At 41.7% G+C, this 18,591-nt stretch overlaps 3 protein-coding genes and 1 pseudogene across 4 annotated transcripts; 2 read left to right on the forward strand and 2 right to left on the reverse strand.

Moving 5' to 3' along the window:
* The first annotated feature begins 1,242 nt into the window (after nt 1-1,242).
* On the forward strand, nt 1,243-3,203 carry LOC103708339 (1-acyl-sn-glycerol-3-phosphate acyltransferase). Of its 2 annotated transcripts, XM_008793217.5 has the most exons (3): nt 1,247-1,697; nt 2,698-2,715; nt 2,812-3,203. In XM_008793217.5, exons 1-3 carry the CDS (start codon nt 1,322-1,324, stop codon nt 2,994-2,996), a joined length of 579 nt encoding a protein of 192 aa, XP_008791439.2. In that variant the 5' UTR covers nt 1,247-1,321; the 3' UTR covers nt 2,997-3,203. The 2 variants fall into 2 exon arrangements, with proteins under 2 accessions (XP_088561108.1, XP_008791439.2); XM_088704982.1 differs by lacking the exon at nt 2,698-2,715 and having other exon boundaries at nt 1,243-1,697.
* Nucleotides 3,204-4,546: 1,343 nt separating this feature from the next.
* On the reverse strand, nt 4,547-8,121 carry LOC148702573 (uncharacterized; annotated as a pseudogene).
* Nucleotides 8,122-9,195: 1,074 nt separating this feature from the next.
* Nucleotides 9,196-11,694, reverse strand: LOC103708338 (uncharacterized). Its single transcript, XM_008793216.6, has 3 exons — nt 10,694-11,694; nt 10,449-10,577; nt 9,196-10,120 (listed from the first exon to the last, which is right to left on the reverse strand). The coding sequence occupies exons 1-3, from the start codon at nt 10,996-10,998 to the stop codon at nt 9,466-9,468; spliced, it is 1,089 nt and encodes a 362-aa protein (XP_008791438.1). The 5' UTR covers nt 10,999-11,694; the 3' UTR covers nt 9,196-9,465.
* Nucleotides 11,695-16,354: 4,660 nt separating this feature from the next.
* On the forward strand, nt 16,355-18,591 carry LOC149752933 (MYB-like transcription factor ETC3). The gene is made up of 3 exons (XM_089925602.1): nt 16,355-16,516; nt 16,602-16,695; nt 17,725-18,591. The coding sequence occupies exons 1-3, from the start codon at nt 16,462-16,464 to the stop codon at nt 17,855-17,857; spliced, it is 282 nt and encodes a 93-aa protein (XP_089781728.1). The 5' UTR covers nt 16,355-16,461; the 3' UTR covers nt 17,858-18,591.

An 18,591-nucleotide genomic window follows, 5' to 3' on the forward strand; every position in this document is an offset into this window, starting at 1 on the left:
TGCTTTATCCTCCTTATTTTCTACGTGAAAATGACTTGTTCTTTTTCTTGTAAAGTTACTAAAACTATCAATCTCTACTCAATTTGCCTATCCTTTACCTTCCCTAATTGTTGTTCTTTTACCTTTCATAGTTCATTAGATTTGAATCTTTCTTCACATCTTTGGACATTGTCTTATGTTCTATTAAAAGCATGATGCTGATGCGCCTAGCACTTAATGCCGACTTAAAATCTCTCTCGGTTTCCATTATAGGTATGGCAATTGGGGTCGGATATGAGTGGCATGACACTAATATCAACAGGAGCTGATGGCATGATTATGGCAGTCGAACTAAAATGGTGTATGGCGTGAACAGGCAGCCCTTGAATGCAATGGGATGCAGCAATTAGAAGAGACCAATCAGGCTGCCGGCCTCGATGAACTTACCTTGCTTAATGATTACAATTGTATGGGCATATGTATCACTTGTATCTAAACCTTATGCTTAGGGAAGGATCTCTGTACATTACCTTATGCAGCTTAGCAGAGGAAGGCACGGTTTATTCAAATTTTGGACACTTCTTTTTTCAAAAAAGAAAAAAAGAAACTAAAAATCCATTTCTTGAGTTTACAAAATGTTGCTATGTGAGAAATGAAACGTCGTGCACCCGTCAGTTCTTGAAGTTTCCGGATGCCTGGCTGTGTTATCTGTGCACTGTTCATTATATGAATGACCACAAGTCCAATTAGCAGTCATCGTCGTCATCTTCTTTCTTTCTTTCTTTTTTTTTTTTTTCTCTCTCTTTTCTTTCTATGTGTGAAAACGGCATTCCATATAGCTCTAACTTGAGTACATCCAGCCATATCAAAAGAAAGTAAAGAGTACAGGATAGGAGGAATATCTCCTACAAATGTCCATATGACCTTCCTGGAGTGCCGGGCAACAAAAGAGGCAACCCAGTCTGCCGCACTGTTTGCCTCCTGAAAAACATGTAAAGCCCGGAAATCGCTCGATTTCTATGCCAGTCTCCGAATCTTACGGATGAGAGGATGACCATCACCATATCTGTCAATCTAGTCCAATTTTTCCTTAGTTGATTCCTCGTGTTAGATGTATATGTATGCATGCGTGTGTATGTATGTAGGCATGCATGCATGTATATGTTTTATCTGTTATCTTACGTCATCCTGTCCGCTACCGCAGGTAGCTGCGTCCAAACAGCTCATGCTCGCGTGTGACGGCAGGGGCCAAGACATAATTCTGGAGGAAGATATCGTTCACGGTTCACCTGTGGATAGAAGGGGAGTGGGCTGCGCCTGATTCCAGGCCCCGAAAGCCAAAATGACCACCAACTGCGTCCACATGCTCTACCTATGCAAACCCCTTCTTCGCCCATCCGCTTGCAATGGTTTCATGGGATTCCCAGCTCTGTTGAATTCTCGAGGATCCACAAGACGCAGAGGTTTAAACGGCAGCAAGAGTAGGAGCTCCTCCAACAGGGCGAAAACCTCGTCAGGCACTGCAAGAGTGGTGTGCGGTCTCTTGCCGGTGGATCCCTGGGCACCGAACATCGATTCCCAGAGCGTGGCCTCCCAGCTCTTCGCTGCCTCCCTCTTTCCCTACCTGGGGTTCTTGTACTACATCACCAGATCCAAGACCGTGCCCCGGCTCACCCTATTTGGGTTCTATTTCTTGCTCGCTTTTGTCGGAGCCACAAGTATGTCTCTTCCGCTCCCCCTCTTTGGTTTTTGCATTTATTCGATTAAACCGTGGCTTCTTTCTTTGTTCGATCTCTTGACATGACCTGTCACGTTGTTATGGAAAATGCTCGTGAATTGATGACATATGGAGGAGAAGAAAATGTGAAAACGGCGTTGGGTTTCATTCTACATTGAAATTATGCTGAATTCAGTTCGCAAAATCCTATTTTTCAAGGAAATGGTCGGTGGTTCTTCTTCATCGATTTCTGCAACTAAGTTGCTGCTATTGTGTTTGATAGAGGAGTACTTCACACTTTCCTCCCCTCAATCGTCCTATCCCCAAATTTAGACCTGCATCCGAACCACGCGAATACACACAAATGCTTCCTTGTGCTATTTTGATGGTTCATAGGATGTAGGAATTTATATGATCAGCAATCGCCTTAGGTGGATGTGGAGAGTTCTTGGTGCTTCTCCGCACCTGGTTCTGCCGAATTTTTGGGGCCTCGTAGCTGGGCTGTAGCTATCCTTTTCTCCTTGTTATTTCTTTAATCTGATTCCATCTGGTTTAGGCTGCACCATTTCGATTGCCGACTGGTTTTGGCTTGAATTTTAAACCGTTGCTAAAACCTTAGCAGGCACTCTTACTATTAAGGATGCATCTTGGTAGGCAACAGGACTTGCAGCTGTGAACCATTTACCGCATGATGTGAATCCATGTTTTTGATGCTACAGAACTTTGTAAAGACAAAGTACCTGAAAATGATCCATCCAAGCTGACAAACCTGCGAAACACTTTTTGAATGGAAAACAAATCTTATAGCTTGCATCGCACCTGTGAGAGACCGAACTGCAGTCAGTATCTTGGATTAAATCCCTCATGCAAATGTTTATATATCTTGTGCATCCACATTATCGGCTGATTTTAGCATGCTTATACTATGCTCCTGTTACTTTTGCATCTATTAACTTCTTTTGTTTCTTTTCATGTTATATGATCCAACATTCTTCATGCAGTCCCTGCTGGCATATATGGTAACCACTTTCCCAATCTACTGATTTTTGTGTAACAAGAAGCATTTTATTTAGGGTTACTTTGTTGTAACATGAAATTAACTAATTGTTGGACAGCGAAAGTGTACTATGGAACCTCCTTGTCCAATGTTGATTGGCTGCATGGTAGTGCGGAGTCGTTGCTTACTCTCACTAACTTGTTTATTGTGTTGGGACTGAGAGAAGCGTTGAGGAATGCAAAGGGTGCAAAAAAGAGCACAAATCAAGCTGTTTCAGAAGTCAAAGAAAAAAGTTCTGTCTAGCTAATATATGCTGTCTATGTTAAGCAGCCATTCTCAACTATGCAACGTCACTTTGTTCATTGGTTGGGATCAATTATTTGGCATGCCAGTCTATGTCTGGTTTCTGTAAACCAAGCAACCAAACTACCATGTAAGTTCGGTGCTTCTCACCTTTGTAACAAGAATGCTGCAACACATTCATGATGGTTTAACTTCTTTTTAATATGAGATCAGGAAGCTTATGCATGATTTTCCAAATATGTGATTCGACAAAAGTAAACATGTTGGCGAGGGAAGTCTTATTGTTAATAAGGCTTGTAAGGGGTCCTTTTGTATGGATATATTACCATCTGTAGGTAGGTTTGAGACCAAGAGATATTGTTCTCTCTTTTTAACATACTATGGTTCCAAACTTTACTGAGAGTGCGTTGGTAGAAGACTCTGTTTAACAAGTTAATTAGTGGATTGTATGGATACTGAATTATTTAGTTTTTTATTGCATTTACTATAAAGCTCCATGTAAAGAAAAAGCAGCAACGGCCCCCAATAAAATGAGCATGTACGGAGTACCTACGTGGGGACTTCGGAAGAGATCTTTTGGCCATATTTCAACAAAATATTTGCTTTCGATTTGAATGAATGGTTCCATGTAATTTGCAGTCTCAATTCTATATAAATGTAAGAAAGCTTTCTGGCGATGGTTTCAGTTATCTTATTAAAGATTCAGAGCATGAAAATGCAACCGCCATTTAACACCAATTTTGTGTCTGACTAGAATTTTACATTAGCAGATATGGTGCAGTGGAATAGTGCAGGGCATTCAAGGGTTATTCCCAATGGACTCATTTCATTGTAAAAACTACTGACTCGAGCAGCTCAGCCTGACAATGGTGCTTTCCCTGTTCCTGATTTATGAAATCGTTGAAGTTGGTTCAGCAATAAAGGCTGCATCCAATTTGTGGATTCTCTCATGACATTTCTACTTTTAGTAAGGTATATTACTGATCATAATTTATCACCTAACAATTGTTGAACTGCATCGTGTATATATTTAATGCATGTAGCATATTGTCATGCAGAACAAGAAAATGTACAGAAGAATTACATCCGACTCTAAATGAAGGACTTAGGATCTGCTCATGCTGAGAAAACTAGAACTATATGCATTTTTGCCTTCTGCCCCACAGCTTCTCCTCTTTATCATTTTATGGGGCTTGAACAATCTGTAATTTTATGGGTGCGCACGTGCGCACCCCTTTAATTACAACCAGTTTTATCAAACCTAATATGTTAATAGGTTAATATATTCACCAATACAATATTAATAGGTTAATTAATAAAAAGGATAAGTTTGATAATTTTGCGAGCACAACTAAAATCTAGATTATTTGCTTTTAGGAATTGTGCTACTTCGGGGCATCTTCAAGTCACCAATTATTCATTCCTCAGAGTTAGCATTACATATAGAGTTAGTACACAATAATTAGAAGTGGCAAATGATGTTATCCTAACATAATTTAGTCCAGTCTCAGGAGAGAGATAGACACCATAATCTTGCATGATCTGTGATGAAGACTCTTTGTATCTTTAGCAATGTAGTGTATAGAATTGTAATTAAAAAGAGCTAACATTTACGAAAAATCATATATGAAGCAATGTTATCCTCTGTCTGTTATTAAAGGTTGCCTTATTTTGCACCTTAATCCTTTCGTGGTCTTCCTCTTTCCCTAACCTACAAGTAGCAAAAAGATTTTACAATCATTGTGACTCATGTAGGACTATAAGGCATATTACATTTGGGCTTTATACATACTAGGAGCTTCTCAGGTCTAGCTCTTTCAGATTGGTCTTTGAGTTTCCATGTTCTTTTGTTATGGCCGTATTGGCCATAGATCTTGCATTGCATCTGCAATCCAATCCTAGGTAGCTTCTTTTTGTTCTTGGGTTCTTCATCCTTGTCATTCCTTCTAATCTTCTTAGGCCCTGCAGGCATCTTCTTGATGGGAAGGGGCAAGATTGGTTCATTGTTCCCTCGAGGACACATCCTTTGGCCATTAAATGGCTGTAAGGCGTACTGATAAGCCATCAAGTATGCCTTCTCTTGCAGTAATCATCAACATACATATCTGGATCTTGCTTCATCCAATTTACATGAGATTGCATGGATGCAAGGTATGCCAATTAGGTCCCACTGTCTACAAGAACAAGACTTCTAACTAAGGTCTAAGGTCTACAGTGTATCTATCATCTAAAACTCTAACTTCAAATTTGTAACTCTCCATTAGGCCTTAAAGTGTTGACCCTGGATCCCACTTTAGCAATGTCCAACGTCTTTCTTATTCTTGGGCATATGTTGTCATCCGAGTTTACCATCATTTGTTTCTTCTTAGATATCCTCACCATCAATGCAGCTCTTAGTTCTTCTAGCATATGTATGATATGTTTATGCCTTGCTTAAAATTAAAAGTCTCTGCTAGGTTATTGTCAATGATATTAGACTCTGAAAAGGTACTGATAAATGCCTTGCAGGAGTGGTGTGGACCCTGGCTCATAAAATCATCAACAATCTTATTTGACAAGTCTTGCATGTCTCTAATGGCATCATTAAATCATGGCTAGGATTGTATTTCCTCCGGTTGGCATATATGTGCCTAGCACAATTCCTGTGCTCTGCATGTGGAATTAAGTTTCTATCTGCATCAAGAAGGCCCTATGACAAACAAGCATTATAGGTTAAGATATTAACATAATATAAAGAAAATAAACCAATAAGATATAAAACAAGTTGTTGAGATACTAATAGAAGTACCTTCTATTTCTCACTGATTATTGTCTGGCCATATCCATCATCAAGTAGTAATTCTAGAAATCAAGTCCAAGTATTCTCACTCTTGCCCTCTACATTTGTCTAGGTTCTGGGGAACATTTGGTTATTCCCATCTCTTCCTGCAGCATAAAGAGGTTGGCCCTCTAAGAATGTCTTTAAGGGCTCGTTTGGTTCGCAGGAAAAAGAGGGGGGAAAGTGTGGTCAACGGGAAAGTAATGAAATGCCTATTGTTTGGTTGGAGTTTTCAAAGGAAAGAGATGGGAAAGTTGTATTCCCATGGGAATATGATTCCCACATTTCGGGCTCGTTTGGTTCGCGGGAAGCATTTTCCTTCCTAGGAATATGATTCCTGGGAAACAAATTCCTAGGAAGAGGATGCCTAGAAAAGTATTTTTGGCATGTTTGGTTGACCATGGGAAAGTGACAAATTTCCAAGGTGCTTATGTTTGGTTGGCCATTCACTTTCCTAGGAAAGTTATATATAATTCCTATTATGCCCTTAATAAAAATTAGGTTTTTAATGCCTCTTTAATGCTTCTTTAATACTGAAGGGACTTTTTGGAAAAAAAGTAAAAATGAAGTGATTCCCGCCTCATGGGAAAGTAACTTTCCCATGTTTCTCATGGGAAAGACTTTCCCATGAAATGTGGGAATCACATTTCCATGGGAATACAACTTTTCCTTCTCTCTCCTTTGAAAACTCCAACCAAACAAGAGGCATCTCATTACTTTCCCGTTGACCACACTTTCCCCCCTTCTTTTCCCGCGAACCAAACGAGCCCTTCATGGGAAAGTTACTTTCCCATGAGGTGGGAATCATTCTTTTTTTATTTTTTTCCAAAAAGACCCTTCAGCATTAAAGAAGCATTAAAGAGGCATTAAAGACCTAATTTTTATTAAGGGCATAATAGGAATTATACATAACTTTCCTAGAAAAGTGGATGGTCAACCAAACATAAGCACTTTGGAAATTTGTCACTTTCCCATGGTTAACCAAACATGCCAAAAGTACTTTCCTAGGTATCCTCTTCCTAGGAATCTGATTCCCAGGAATCATATTCCTAGGAGGGAAAATACTTTCCGCAAACCAAACGAGCCCTAAGAAACAACCATCCAATCCCATGATTGGCTTGCACCCTGTTAACCAACCTCTCTTTAGAGCATCAAAACCCACATAAAATCTAGGAAAATATAGCTTTATCCTAGTAAAAGGCCTATCAACTTCAACCTTAAACATATTATTCTTATTTGTCCTTCTCAAGTCTGCAATATAGGGCCACAACTTGCTGTAACATTCCTCTAGAGTACCCTGTAAGCATTGTCAATGCCCTCCACTTGTCTCTCTAGCACTGGATCACTTGGCTCTCTAGCATTGGATCCTAGTTACAGTCAAAGCATATTTTTCTTTTACCTTCTTTCATCTCTTTCACACTCCAATTAGGGTTAACCCTAAACTTATTAATGTATTCCTCGGCAAGCCATTCTAAATTAGCTTGTCTACTCCTCAAACTCCTATGACATGTGTGTTCGTTTTCAAATATTTTTACAACAAATATCTTTTCCATCTGCATCCAGCTTGTATATATTTTCCAAGACACTTGTCTCCACATTTGGCCTCCATCTTTTTCTCGCACTTCTTTTCCATTTAATATTGTATCCATTCACTATAGCATATCTCGTAACAGCATCCTTAAATTGCTTAGAGCCCTCAAACTTCATCACCAGTTCAAACTTTGCATCCCTATTGTCACACTTTGAGTTGCAATAAGTGTACCTTACCTTCCTCCCTCTTCTAGACTCAAACTACTCATCCTTGTTACTATCTGGAGTTAGAACTTCAGCATCTAAGGCTTTATATTCACTATGGTAACCATCGAACTCTCTTTACCCCTCTTTATTCATTTGTACAGAATGGGCATATTCACTACCTTCAGCTCCCACAACATTTGGTCTAACAGCATCTGGTCCAACATTATCAGCTCCACTTCCAAGTGCACCTACTCCACTGCCAAGTTCATGAACTCTGGTAGTGCCCTTTTGCCTCACATCTTTCTTTTTATTTCTAGCTTTCAGATATTCTTCATCATCCATCATGAGCTCATCATCACTCAAAATCTCTTCAGTTTCATTTGCCTCCATTGGTATGTAGCCAGGATCATCATTTTCATTAGCAAGCCTATCACTAACACGAGCTGCAACCTAACTATTTGCATCAGTTTCACCCAAAGTATTGGTAACCACAGCCTCATTATCAGACTCCTTATTTTCAACTACAGTTTTACCCTTCAAAACCTGGACAACCACAACTTCTACATACATCGCCATGCTCCCCACATTGAAGTGTAATGGGTACCATTTCCATCACTGTACTAGCACTCCAAATTTCTTTAACACCCTCACTTACATTCATTTTTAGAACTCTGTACCATATTCTTGACACCTTTTGATACCCTAACTCCTTAACCACGTCTACCAACTCAAAGTATGAAATGAAATTTGGATCACAATTGTCCTACATATCAACCTTGCCTCCTAGTTATGCCAGTTTTGGATGCCTTTGGAAAGCACCCCCATGCTGCATCTGTATATTGAACCTACCGGTCTCCATTCTATATGATAATATCACACTATTAACACTGTTAGTAAGGAATACAATATAAAATTCATTAATTTAATCATTATGTAACCTTGCATCACTTTAATTATTTAATTTCAACTACTCAACTATTCCAAATGGCATAACTAACACATGCTGTGTGATGCATATAATAGTATGCAATACCGATTGTTATGCTAATTTAGTACAAAACTATAATTAATTAAACAAACAAATAGTCAACAAAATATAATAAGAAGCTCACCTTTGTCTTTTGGAGCAAAAACTCTTGGACTTTTCTTCAAACAGTTTGATGAGTGACCACCGAGAGAGAAGTTCGATGAGGAACCATCGAGAGAGAAGTTTGATAATGGATCATTGAGAGAGAAGGAAATTACTGCTCTGTTGTTGAGGTAGTTGACCCCACTATTATATCGAAGCTTCCAAGGCTCTCCAACTTGCAATTTCCTAATTATAAACTCTAATTTTGCCCTTCACCCTTTTAAGCAAGTAGAAATAAAGAGCATCCAAGAACAAGTTTCTAATCTCAACCATCACCCCTTCTCCTCTCTCTCTCTCTCTCCATCTCTCTATTTTGGTGTCTCTCTCTCTCTCCCCCCCTGCCACCTCCCTTCTGTGCTTAAGATGGTTGACATGTCATTATTAAAACGTTTACACATCATTTCTGTATTTGTACGTTACCGTCAAATTGACGACTGGCCAACATTGCAACAATTTATAAAGTATACATTCCGAATTGAAATAAATAAATAAAACGATGTGCTAAGATTGAGAAAGGTGCAAAGTTTAAGATTTTTTTTTAAGTAATTAAGCTATTAGAATAATAACGATTACAACTAGACAATCCAAAAAGAGAAACAGAACATAATAGCTCTCTTCTAGTTTTACCTACGTTAGCCAGAAAACAAAATCACTTGGCCTTTAATGGAGATGACCTTAATACAATCGGAGCTAGCTACTTGTGCCACTTTCTTCTTTGCTGGCCAGGATTTTAGGCTAAGCACTGATCTAATAGCCTCCTATCTATTGGATTCTGACTCCGAGCCTTATGAGTAGAAGCTGGAAGCATCAAGTTGAAATTTTGGGTCGAACTCCAGCGGTTCAAGCAAGAAATCCATGTCCATCAAAGGAGAATTGGTAGCCGAGGTTGCAGCAGGTATTATTTCTGTGAGGTTGGACTCGGTCTTCTGAAGATTGAGGCCCCCTCCATAATTACTCATGCAGCCAGGGGACACTGAGAAGTAGTTGGACTCCGATGTTGTTGGCGAGAGGAATGAAGGAGAGAAGCTGCCCATGAAACCATTATCCAGTGTCGAAGCCGAGGAAAAGACATGGTTCTCAGCCTTTATGCCACTGACAGGTGTGGAGGGGAAGGAGAAGGATAGAGAGCTCTGGTACTCATGAGTATCTGAGTCTGAGCCTTGGGTTTTAACTTTGAGATCTCTTTGGAAGGTTAGAAGCAGGTTGTGGTCCTGCTGCTGCTGCTGCTGCTGCTGCTGAGCATGCTCCTGGAAATTAGGCTTGCTCTGTTTCAGCTCTTGATACGGGGACACTGAATTTGGGACGGACGGGAACCTTTGGAGGCATGTGTGAGCCCCATGGTAGGTGACATCAAAGACCAAGGGGTTCTCGTCGGATCGTTGCACTTGTTTTGTTGCTGTGCAGCCCTGAGTGTTGCGATGCGTGCATCGATAGTAGCCTCTGCAAGATGTGCAACAACGCCTGGTTAGAGGGAAGGAAATGATGCTTAATAAGACTAGCTATTATGTACCCAATGATGGTATTCCTAGTTTTGATGAAGCCCCAATGAGATTAATTTTTAGCTGAAAAAAGAATGTTATAAATACTTATATATATATATATATATACACACGCACGCATGCATGCACGTATATATTTACAGGTACATGTCGATGAGTGAGGCATTCCGACACTCCACAAAAAGTGAAGCCGCAGGCCATTTTATGAAAAAGGGTAAAGTGGGGACCTAAGAGGTGGAACGTAACCATATGGTACTCTATCTACTGACCTTGGATATTTGGCTCCAAGTATTTCTTTCTGTCCATACTTCCTCCAGCTATAGCCATCATCTAAAGGCCCCTCGACTCCTGCCCCTGGGGACACCGCGACCTGGCTCGTCCGCTTTGGCAGCGTCTTCCTGCAGTTGCACGGATTGGGGAAGCCATGTTAAAGAGACTGGCTGATAGCTCTGATATCAAGTATTAATCTCAAGATATCTTAATAAAAAAACAGGGGAGTAGGGTGTCTCTGTACCTCTTCTTGGACATCTCCTTGCGGTCGCTATCCTTGAAGGCTTGATTGGAATTCTCGCTGCGCGGGCTCTCGGTGGCGGAGCGTGGGGATTCAGTGCCAGCAAGCTGCTTCTGGCCCTCCGAATCACTCATTCTGGCCAGAGAAATGGACTTCTCAACAGAAGGCAGTATTTTTCGTGCTAAAGATTTGCAGAATTCGATCGGGCTAGGCTGATCGAGATGCGCTTCGAGTTGCCTCACTAGCTCCTGAACTTGAATTAGCTCGGAGATTAGCAGGCTTCGGTCGCCACCTGTTCTATGCTCCATTATGGCCTTTGGGAGTACAACAAGGTAGCCGGCAAAGAAAGCTGAGCAAATGGGCGGGAGGATGGAATTGGAGAGGTCGTGGAATGAATTATAGTAAGAAGAATTGCCACGAAATAATGTCTTTCTCTTGTAGTTAGTCTTAAGGAGAATATTAGTCAAGCATGGTCTTAGTATCGGAAACCATATAAAATTATACAGAAGAAGAGAAGAGGTAGTCTAGAAGCCAGATGAATTGGGAGATGTACAGTAGAAAGTTGAACAAGTACACTAAAAAGGAGCGGTTCCGAAGCTAAATTTGGATGAAACAAGTGGAACAAGTAAAGATAAAGCAAGAAAAAATAAGAACCAGGAAGTATGAAAAGAGAGGAATGGTGCTCAAGACCAAAAGGAGCCAATTTTGGAAGTGGTTACAGGGAAAGCAGGAACAACTAGTGTTGTTTGGATCCACTAGCTAGGAGTAGAAGTTTCAATCGAGCTCTCTTAAGAAGAGAACTCGACGTGGGACCTCAAACCTTGCCCTGTTTCTATCCTTCTAGCTTCAGTTAGAGGGCAAGAGAAGAGGAAGGGGAGGTCGCTGGATGAGTGAGGGAAGGCGAATAAACGAAGGGCCTAAACTTATAAACGCTGAAAAGGGAGCGGGCGGTAACGCGTTCGGATTTAACGTTTTGGCTCGTTTGTAAAATCCAGGCGTACGCTGGGCTTGGAAAGGGGGGCTCCTCTGTTTTATTTTGTGTCCTTCGTCTCCCAAAGACCGGTCTTCGGTCAGACGCGCAATGGGAATTCAGAAAGAGAATGGAGAATTAGCTTAATGCTGACCGTTTCTTTCCTTTGAAAGAGCTTTCCTTTTCTTCCAGACATAGACGGTCGGCGATAATGGGGAGGTCAGAGCGGAAGATGCTTCGAACTGACCAAGAATCTCCAAACCTACGCGTAGCAGTGAGAAAAGAGAGAGAGAGAGAGAGAGAGAGTGAGGAAAACAGAGTAACTTCATGGTATGTCCCTCCGCTTACGCTTGGGAGAGAGGGAGCACCACCACCACGTGAGGCACGAGACCGTAGGACGGGAACGTAAAGGAACGCGGTTTCTTTGAGAAATGAGAATTTTCTATTTGACCACGCAGCTCATGGTAGTTGTTCAAAACTATGTATACACCGCATGTTAATCAACAAGACAAAGGACTTTGAGCATAATCTAATTCGCCTTTCTTATGATTGGCTCTTTGCTACCAGCCACTTTGAATCTTCTAGGAAGAAAAAAACTTGTCGCATTCAGTTTGCAGTTTTGTTGATAGGACGGGAGTTGTATCTTCTGCGCGAAAGCAACGTTCCCCTTCCTTCGCGCAAATCTACCATTGGCTGCTTCGAGATCTTTATTTGAAGGAGTTTGGAGTGCTTTGAGATTTGTCCAGAACGTGATCCGATGGTCAATCATCCTTCCGTGTGAAAGATGCAACCCGTATCCTTTGTTAATATGGTGCTTTTTTTTCTCCAATTACTTAGGTATGTGGTCCATTGCCAAACGAATATTCCAAGCACATGGTGGCATGGTTTCATATTAAAGTGCATGATTTTCACTCATTTAGTATCAAAATTTTAGTTTGCTTCTTTCTAGGAAACCTTAGAATTGTGTTTGAGGGTATTGAAACTATATAATACGCTAATAACTTTGTCTAGAAACTCTAAGTATGTCGGTAATTGTAACAACCCAAGACCTTACCCAACATGGCTAGCCGGAAGGTATTATTTGGGTTCTTTGATCCTGTATAAGTACCCAAGATTTACCCAACGAATAACCAATGTGGGACTAAACACACGCCTGCACAGATCTTCACATACTCTCCCCGTTCAAGCCCTGATGCCCTCGTCAGGCTAAGGGTTCAAATCTATTTAAATCTAATAACAAACACCACGATGGGCCCGTGGTCAGCCCCAATAGATCCGTGCTGCAGTGTTCCCTAGTCCACATAGGTTATGGGCCAGGTCCGCTTTGATACCATTTGTAATAACTCAGGATCTTACCCAAAATGGCTAGCCGGAAGATATTATTTGGGTTTCTTGATCTTGTATAAGTATCCAAGATCTACCCAACGAATAACCAATGTGGGATTAAACACACGCCTGCACGGATCCTCACAGTAATAATGGACATCACACTTGCTCTAGTTTAAAAGTAGTCCACTTCTATTAAAACACGAGAAAAATAAAAGTTGAAGAAGTCCGCCTGAATTTTGACTTGCCTAAGTTTCTTCTTGATGTGGACTAAGCATCAATAGCTCAACCAATACGGCAATTTGAGCTTATATGTGGAGTAGAGCCGATTACGGGTCGAATCTCGGACCTAAACTTTAATCATTTTTAATTGAGCTTCGAGCCGGACTTACTTAAAATTTGATCTTTTCTGGCCCCAAGTCTGGCCCTTGATTAACTCTGGTCTGGTCCCCCTATGGCTCGACACCGTTCATGTTTGAATGGTGACGCATGAAACATTGAGTTCAAGGGCACAAGCCCACCTCCTAGGGTGGCTTGCGAGGCTCATGTGAACTGCCAATCCGACATCCGACACATCAGTAAAAAAGAAACGTTACCTGCCCATGAAAGAGACATGATTGGGAGACGAACCTCAAACTTAATTTACTGCGTTCCTTTGCGGCTTTATCCCTTGCATGATCCACGCCAAAGAAACTGCCATGCGGCCGCCACGTAATTGTTACTGTTGGGGGGAATAAAGTTTCCCCCCAAATGACATAAATGCCCCTAAGAAGCCGTACAACCTCCGACCCCGGACAGCCGAAGTCAGCGTCCGACCTCGGAACGCTCGGCCACAAGACGACCGACCCCGAAACCTCCGACCTAAGAGAAACTCCGATGTCCGAGGACCGTACTCTAACACCCCTCCGGCATTTATTGCGCATGGCCGCTGTAATCTTCCGGCACACTCAACAATAAATGCGGATCTCCGGCTTACTCCATAATAAATGCGGATCTCCGGCTTACTCCATAATAAATGCGGATCTCCGGCTTACTCCACCAATAATGCGGATCTCCGGCTTACTCCATAATAAATGCGGATCTCCGACTTACTCCACAATAAATGCGCATGGCTCCTGACATCTACGGATCCCCAGCTCTCCACGGCAAATCGACCCAGCAGGGTCTAGTCGACTATGATAAGTCTCTGATCTCGGCCATACCGCCGACATCAGTGCAATGATTCGCCTGACCGAGCGCCGACCTGAACAACATGCCAAGCCGTACTACGGCCTCGCCCTGTTACATCACAGGTAAACCGACCCCCGCATATAAAAGGGAGCCTTGGCCTCCCAAGAGGGGATCGGAACATTGATACACCCAAAAATCACTGTTTATCTCCTTCTCCCCACTATTTGCCCCCTCCCTGACTTGAGCGTCGGAGGGCCGGCGCCGAAGAACCCGGCCACCGGTTCGTGTGCAGGCACCCGGACGGAGGACGCCGCCAGCCAACGGATCGCCGCCCCGCTGCGAGGACCTGCTGTTCCTTCTCTCCGACCGCCCCGGACGGAGGACGCCGCCCGCCGACAGACCGCCGCCCCGCCGTGAGGACTAACAGTCGTTCCCTCTCCTCGGCCGAAGATTGCCCCCGGGTCCAATTTCCAGCAACAGTTACTACTCTGAACGTGTGCAGCGTGCCGAGTATGGCCGGTGGCACGTACCCTTTTTTTTTTTTTTCTTTTCTTTCTTTTTTCTCATTTTAAACTTCTGGTTCAAGACCTGAAGATCACCATCCCCTTCGTGCAATCCTACCAGTACCATTGTCCACGCTGTGAATGGGCAATCTCGTACATACACACGGGCAATTCCCACGCGGATGCGCGTATAAATCCTTTCACCTTTCAAGGCATCGTCAATAATTAATGGAGATGGAGTAATTGACTGAGCCACCAAAAGAAAACAGTGGAAAGCGAGGAATAGCTTCCAACGACGATTCCAAGGTCTCCGTTTAACTGCCTCTTTTTATTTGGTGCACGCGCCGAAGAGGAGGTGGAAGGGACGATCCTGGATTCCTGGTGCCGATAGTCTACATCGGAACCTGTTTAGCTGTCAACATTATTTATTTTTTCAGCAAACCATTACTTCTTCTTTGTTTTGGAGAATGAAGAAGCCACCGTGCATACATTTCACTGGGCATTAAATGGTACACAAAAGAGTGAGATTGGAGTGGGTGTATCTTTTGCATAAAAGAGGATTCAACTCCCAATGGTAAGCTATGTAGCCAAGTATGCTCGGACTGGTTTTTGGAATTTTTTGCCATGTCTACAGTCTTAATTTTTAAATCTTTTATTTTTTTTCTTATTTTTACGAATATATCTCTATTTATATTATTTAATGCATCTAATCTTAACAAAAAATTTAAAAATATCTCATCTTTCTCCGCCTTCTCCTCTTTCTCTCTCCCTCTGTGTATGGTCGGGTTTGGGTTAATTTGGTTGTGTTGGGCCAGACGATTGTGGATTTTTGAGTTGAAGGTTGATAAGCCCGTCATTGGGCTGGAATAATTTTATACTCAGGACCACGATGTAGTACTGGAGCGGCATTTCATTCAATCAGCTCCCGGACCACTACTTTTCCTTGCAATATAGTACAACTTTTTCTGAAAAAAATATTTGCCTCCGTCAAGAAATTTTTTGCCATGTCTACCATCTTAATTTTTAAATATTTTATTTTTTCTTATTTTTATGAATATATCTCTATTTATATTATCTAATTCATCTAATCTTATCAAAAAATTTAAAAATATTTCACCTTTCTCCTCCTCCTCCTCCTCCTCCTCCTCCTCCTCCGTGTGCGGGTCGGGCTTGGGTCAATTTGGTTGTACTGGGTGGGTCGGATGATTGTAGATTTGTGAGTTGAAGGTTGATATGCCCATCATCGGGCTAGAATAATTTAATACTTAGGACCACGATGTAGTACTGGGGCGGCAGTTCATTCAATCAGCTCCTGGACCATTATTTTTCCTTGCAATATAGTACAACTTTTTCTTGACAGCGAATGTAATCTTACTCTTAAGGATTAAAAAAAATGTTATTTGTCTCCATCGAGGATCGGCTCGTAGTTAGACCCAATGAATCCATTCCCCTAATCCATATAAATTATAGGCCAGGTCCGCTCGATACCATTTGTAACAATCTGAAATCTCATCCAAAATGACTAGTTGAAAGGTTATTTTGAAATTTCTTGGTCCTATATAAATATAGAAGATCTCTTCAGCTAATAACTGATGTGGAACTAAATATATGCCCGAACAGAACCTCACATAATCCAACAGTGATTAACCGACGTGTGATGCGCCAAAGATACAACTCAAACATATGCACGTACGCATCCTTTCTCGCTGACAAAGATGGAGCGGAAGCATCCTATGGACTAGCTTGCCTGCTTCCTCCGCTTTTTAAGTCTTCTGATTCCATTTTCCATTCGCTCTGGAGCTATGGACAACTGCAGGTGCGGAAAACTGCCCAGGACTTCAGATGGTGACTCTCAAGGTATAAGGCTGTTTCTCTCTGCTCTCCAATTGATTTCCCTGCTTACGGCTTCATGACTACTATCGCCTTTTGTATCATTCATCAGTGGCAGAGGTGACAAGCACCGAGTGGGAGTCCGTCAACCTCTCAGAACAAGAAGAAGACCTCGTTTACAGAATGTATAGGCTCGTAGGTGACAGGTATATGTATATATATTTATATGTAACACCATATCTTCTCCATCTTCTGTTCTTGGCGCGCATGGGTAATGAGTTCTGGATTCTAGAATAGCATGACATATGAATGATGAGATGGTGTTTTGATAAATGCCTGTAAATATATAGATGTTTGATCTAAGTGAAGGCAGACTGATCAGATCTCTCTTATCCCGTCTCTGCAAGAAAAGCGATTATGAATAGAATGTTCTAAGGTCCAGTAATCTGAAACAAAAAGCAGATTCAGAACATCCAATTTGGAAAATTTTCCACGAGTAGATATATTTTGGGGGAGGTGCTTTTCGTTTCCTCCGTTCCACCTCAAAAAAAAAAAACAAAACAAAAAACAAAGAAAAGAACAAGAAAAGAAAAACAAAGGATAACCATGCATGATTCGCTTCACATATTGACCCTTTTAGGCATTCACATGGACCAACGACTGAATGAACATTTTGTGACTGGTTTTAAATATGTTATGATGATTTTTTGTTTGTTAAGAAATGCGATGCATTTGGATGGGCTATATTTTATTCTCTTCTAAGAAGCCAAGCCATATTAGATCTAAATATTATTGCTTTTGATTGGATAATTCATCAACAACTAGGAAATGGCACGGAAACATCTAATATATGGGATTCACCTTCACCTGTCTGAAGATGGGTCTTACACTGTCCATGAATTGCATTGGAACAAGACAGTCGCACAACATATTGAATTGGCACATGATAGCAAACATGATCTCCTACAGAAACCCCTTTCATGCTAACAAAAATGGATATACTTCATCGGAGAGAATAAGGAAGAGTAATTTATCCAAATGCATGGAAAAGAAAACCAAATTGCACAACTTTCAGCAACTGATTTGTATGCAGTCATCAATCCATAGCCGTAGCAGTTATAGAAGATATCTTCAGAGCCTGTAATAGTTTTAGCTTTACCAGATGTTTTTTTTTCTGCGGAAAAACACCTTGTTTTCCCAAACAAAAGTCATGAATATGATATGGGAATTTACAGGTGGACGCTCATAGCAGGTCGGATCCCAGGCAGGAAACCGGAAGAAATAGAGAGATTTTTGATAATGGGGCATGGGGAGCGGTTTGCTAAGAAGAGGCTGAGGAGAGCAGGCCGAGAGCAGAATTTCCATTAGAAATGGATGGTGCCGGCGGCATTGCAATATCTATCATCTGTATGTGTTATTTCTCTGGCGTGTCCTTCAATGGTTGTGCTCAGGACCCACTTTATGGTTCCTGGTATGGTCATGGACCGGCTGTCCTCTGTTGCATCATCTGCATTTTTAATATTTTAGAAGTGTCTGCGTGAGAAGATCAACTAGTTCATTGCATTGAGGACCCACTTCATGGCCCACGATATTTGCCACGGACGTACTCTTTCCTCCATCCCTCCCAAACTTCTTTTTCCCTACCATATGTTTTCTCCCATTTAGAAGGAAAGCTGCTTGTATTCATAAAATGCACCATGTTGAGGCTAATTTATCCTAAGCCAGTTGCCTGACGTGCACCAAATGAGGGGGCTCTGCTATTTGCTTCAATGACAAGCTTTGTCTAGGTCCCCAAGTTCAATTCACCATGGCAAGCAGGCTGACCAACGAGAATCAAGTTGTGTCCAGCTTTAGCTGCTGTATGATCCAAAAGTACGCCTTCAGGTAGAAATCCTGACCTCATCCACCCGCAGGGTATATAAGCTAGCTCAAACACGGCAAGGAAATGTTGGATAAGATCTTGGAAGGGCTGAGAAATTCTAGGCATAATATTGAAAGAAATTTTGGGGGGCGCCAGACCATCGACGAATTTGGGGGGTGCCAGACCACCGACGGATCGCCTATAGAGAAGACCCCATCCGACTCTATATGCATCCTGTGGA

This window comes from Phoenix dactylifera, chromosome 9 (assembly GCF_051530095.1).
Source record: "Phoenix dactylifera cultivar Ajwa chromosome 9, Ajwa_hap1_PhDact_Kaust_v1.1, whole genome shotgun sequence".
NCBI lineage: Eukaryota > Viridiplantae > Streptophyta > Magnoliopsida > Arecales > Arecaceae > Phoenix > Phoenix dactylifera.

Coding starts and splice junctions, on each gene's coding strand:
- LOC103708339 (XM_008793217.5), top strand. CDS start 1,322: ATGACCACCAACTGCGTCCACATGCTCTACCTATGCAAACCCCTTCTT.
- LOC103708338 (XM_008793216.6), bottom strand. CDS start 10,998: ATGGAGCATAGAACAGGTGGCGACCGAAGCCTGCTAATCTCCGAGCTA. Junction 10,578..10,693: donor AAGGAGATGTCCAAGAAGAG/GTACAGAGACAC, acceptor GTGCAACTGCAG/GAAGACGCTGCCAAAGCGGA. Junction 10,121..10,448: donor CTTGGAGCCAAATATCCAAG/GTCAGTAGATAG, acceptor CACATCTTGCAG/AGGCTACTATCGATGCACGC.
- LOC149752933 (XM_089925602.1), top strand. CDS start 16,462: ATGGACAACTGCAGGTGCGGAAAACTGCCCAGGACTTCAGATGGTGAC. Junction 16,517..16,601: donor TTCAGATGGTGACTCTCAAG/GTATAAGGCTGT, acceptor ATCATTCATCAG/TGGCAGAGGTGACAAGCACC. Junction 16,696..17,724: donor TATAGGCTCGTAGGTGACAG/GTATATGTATAT, acceptor GGGAATTTACAG/GTGGACGCTCATAGCAGGTC.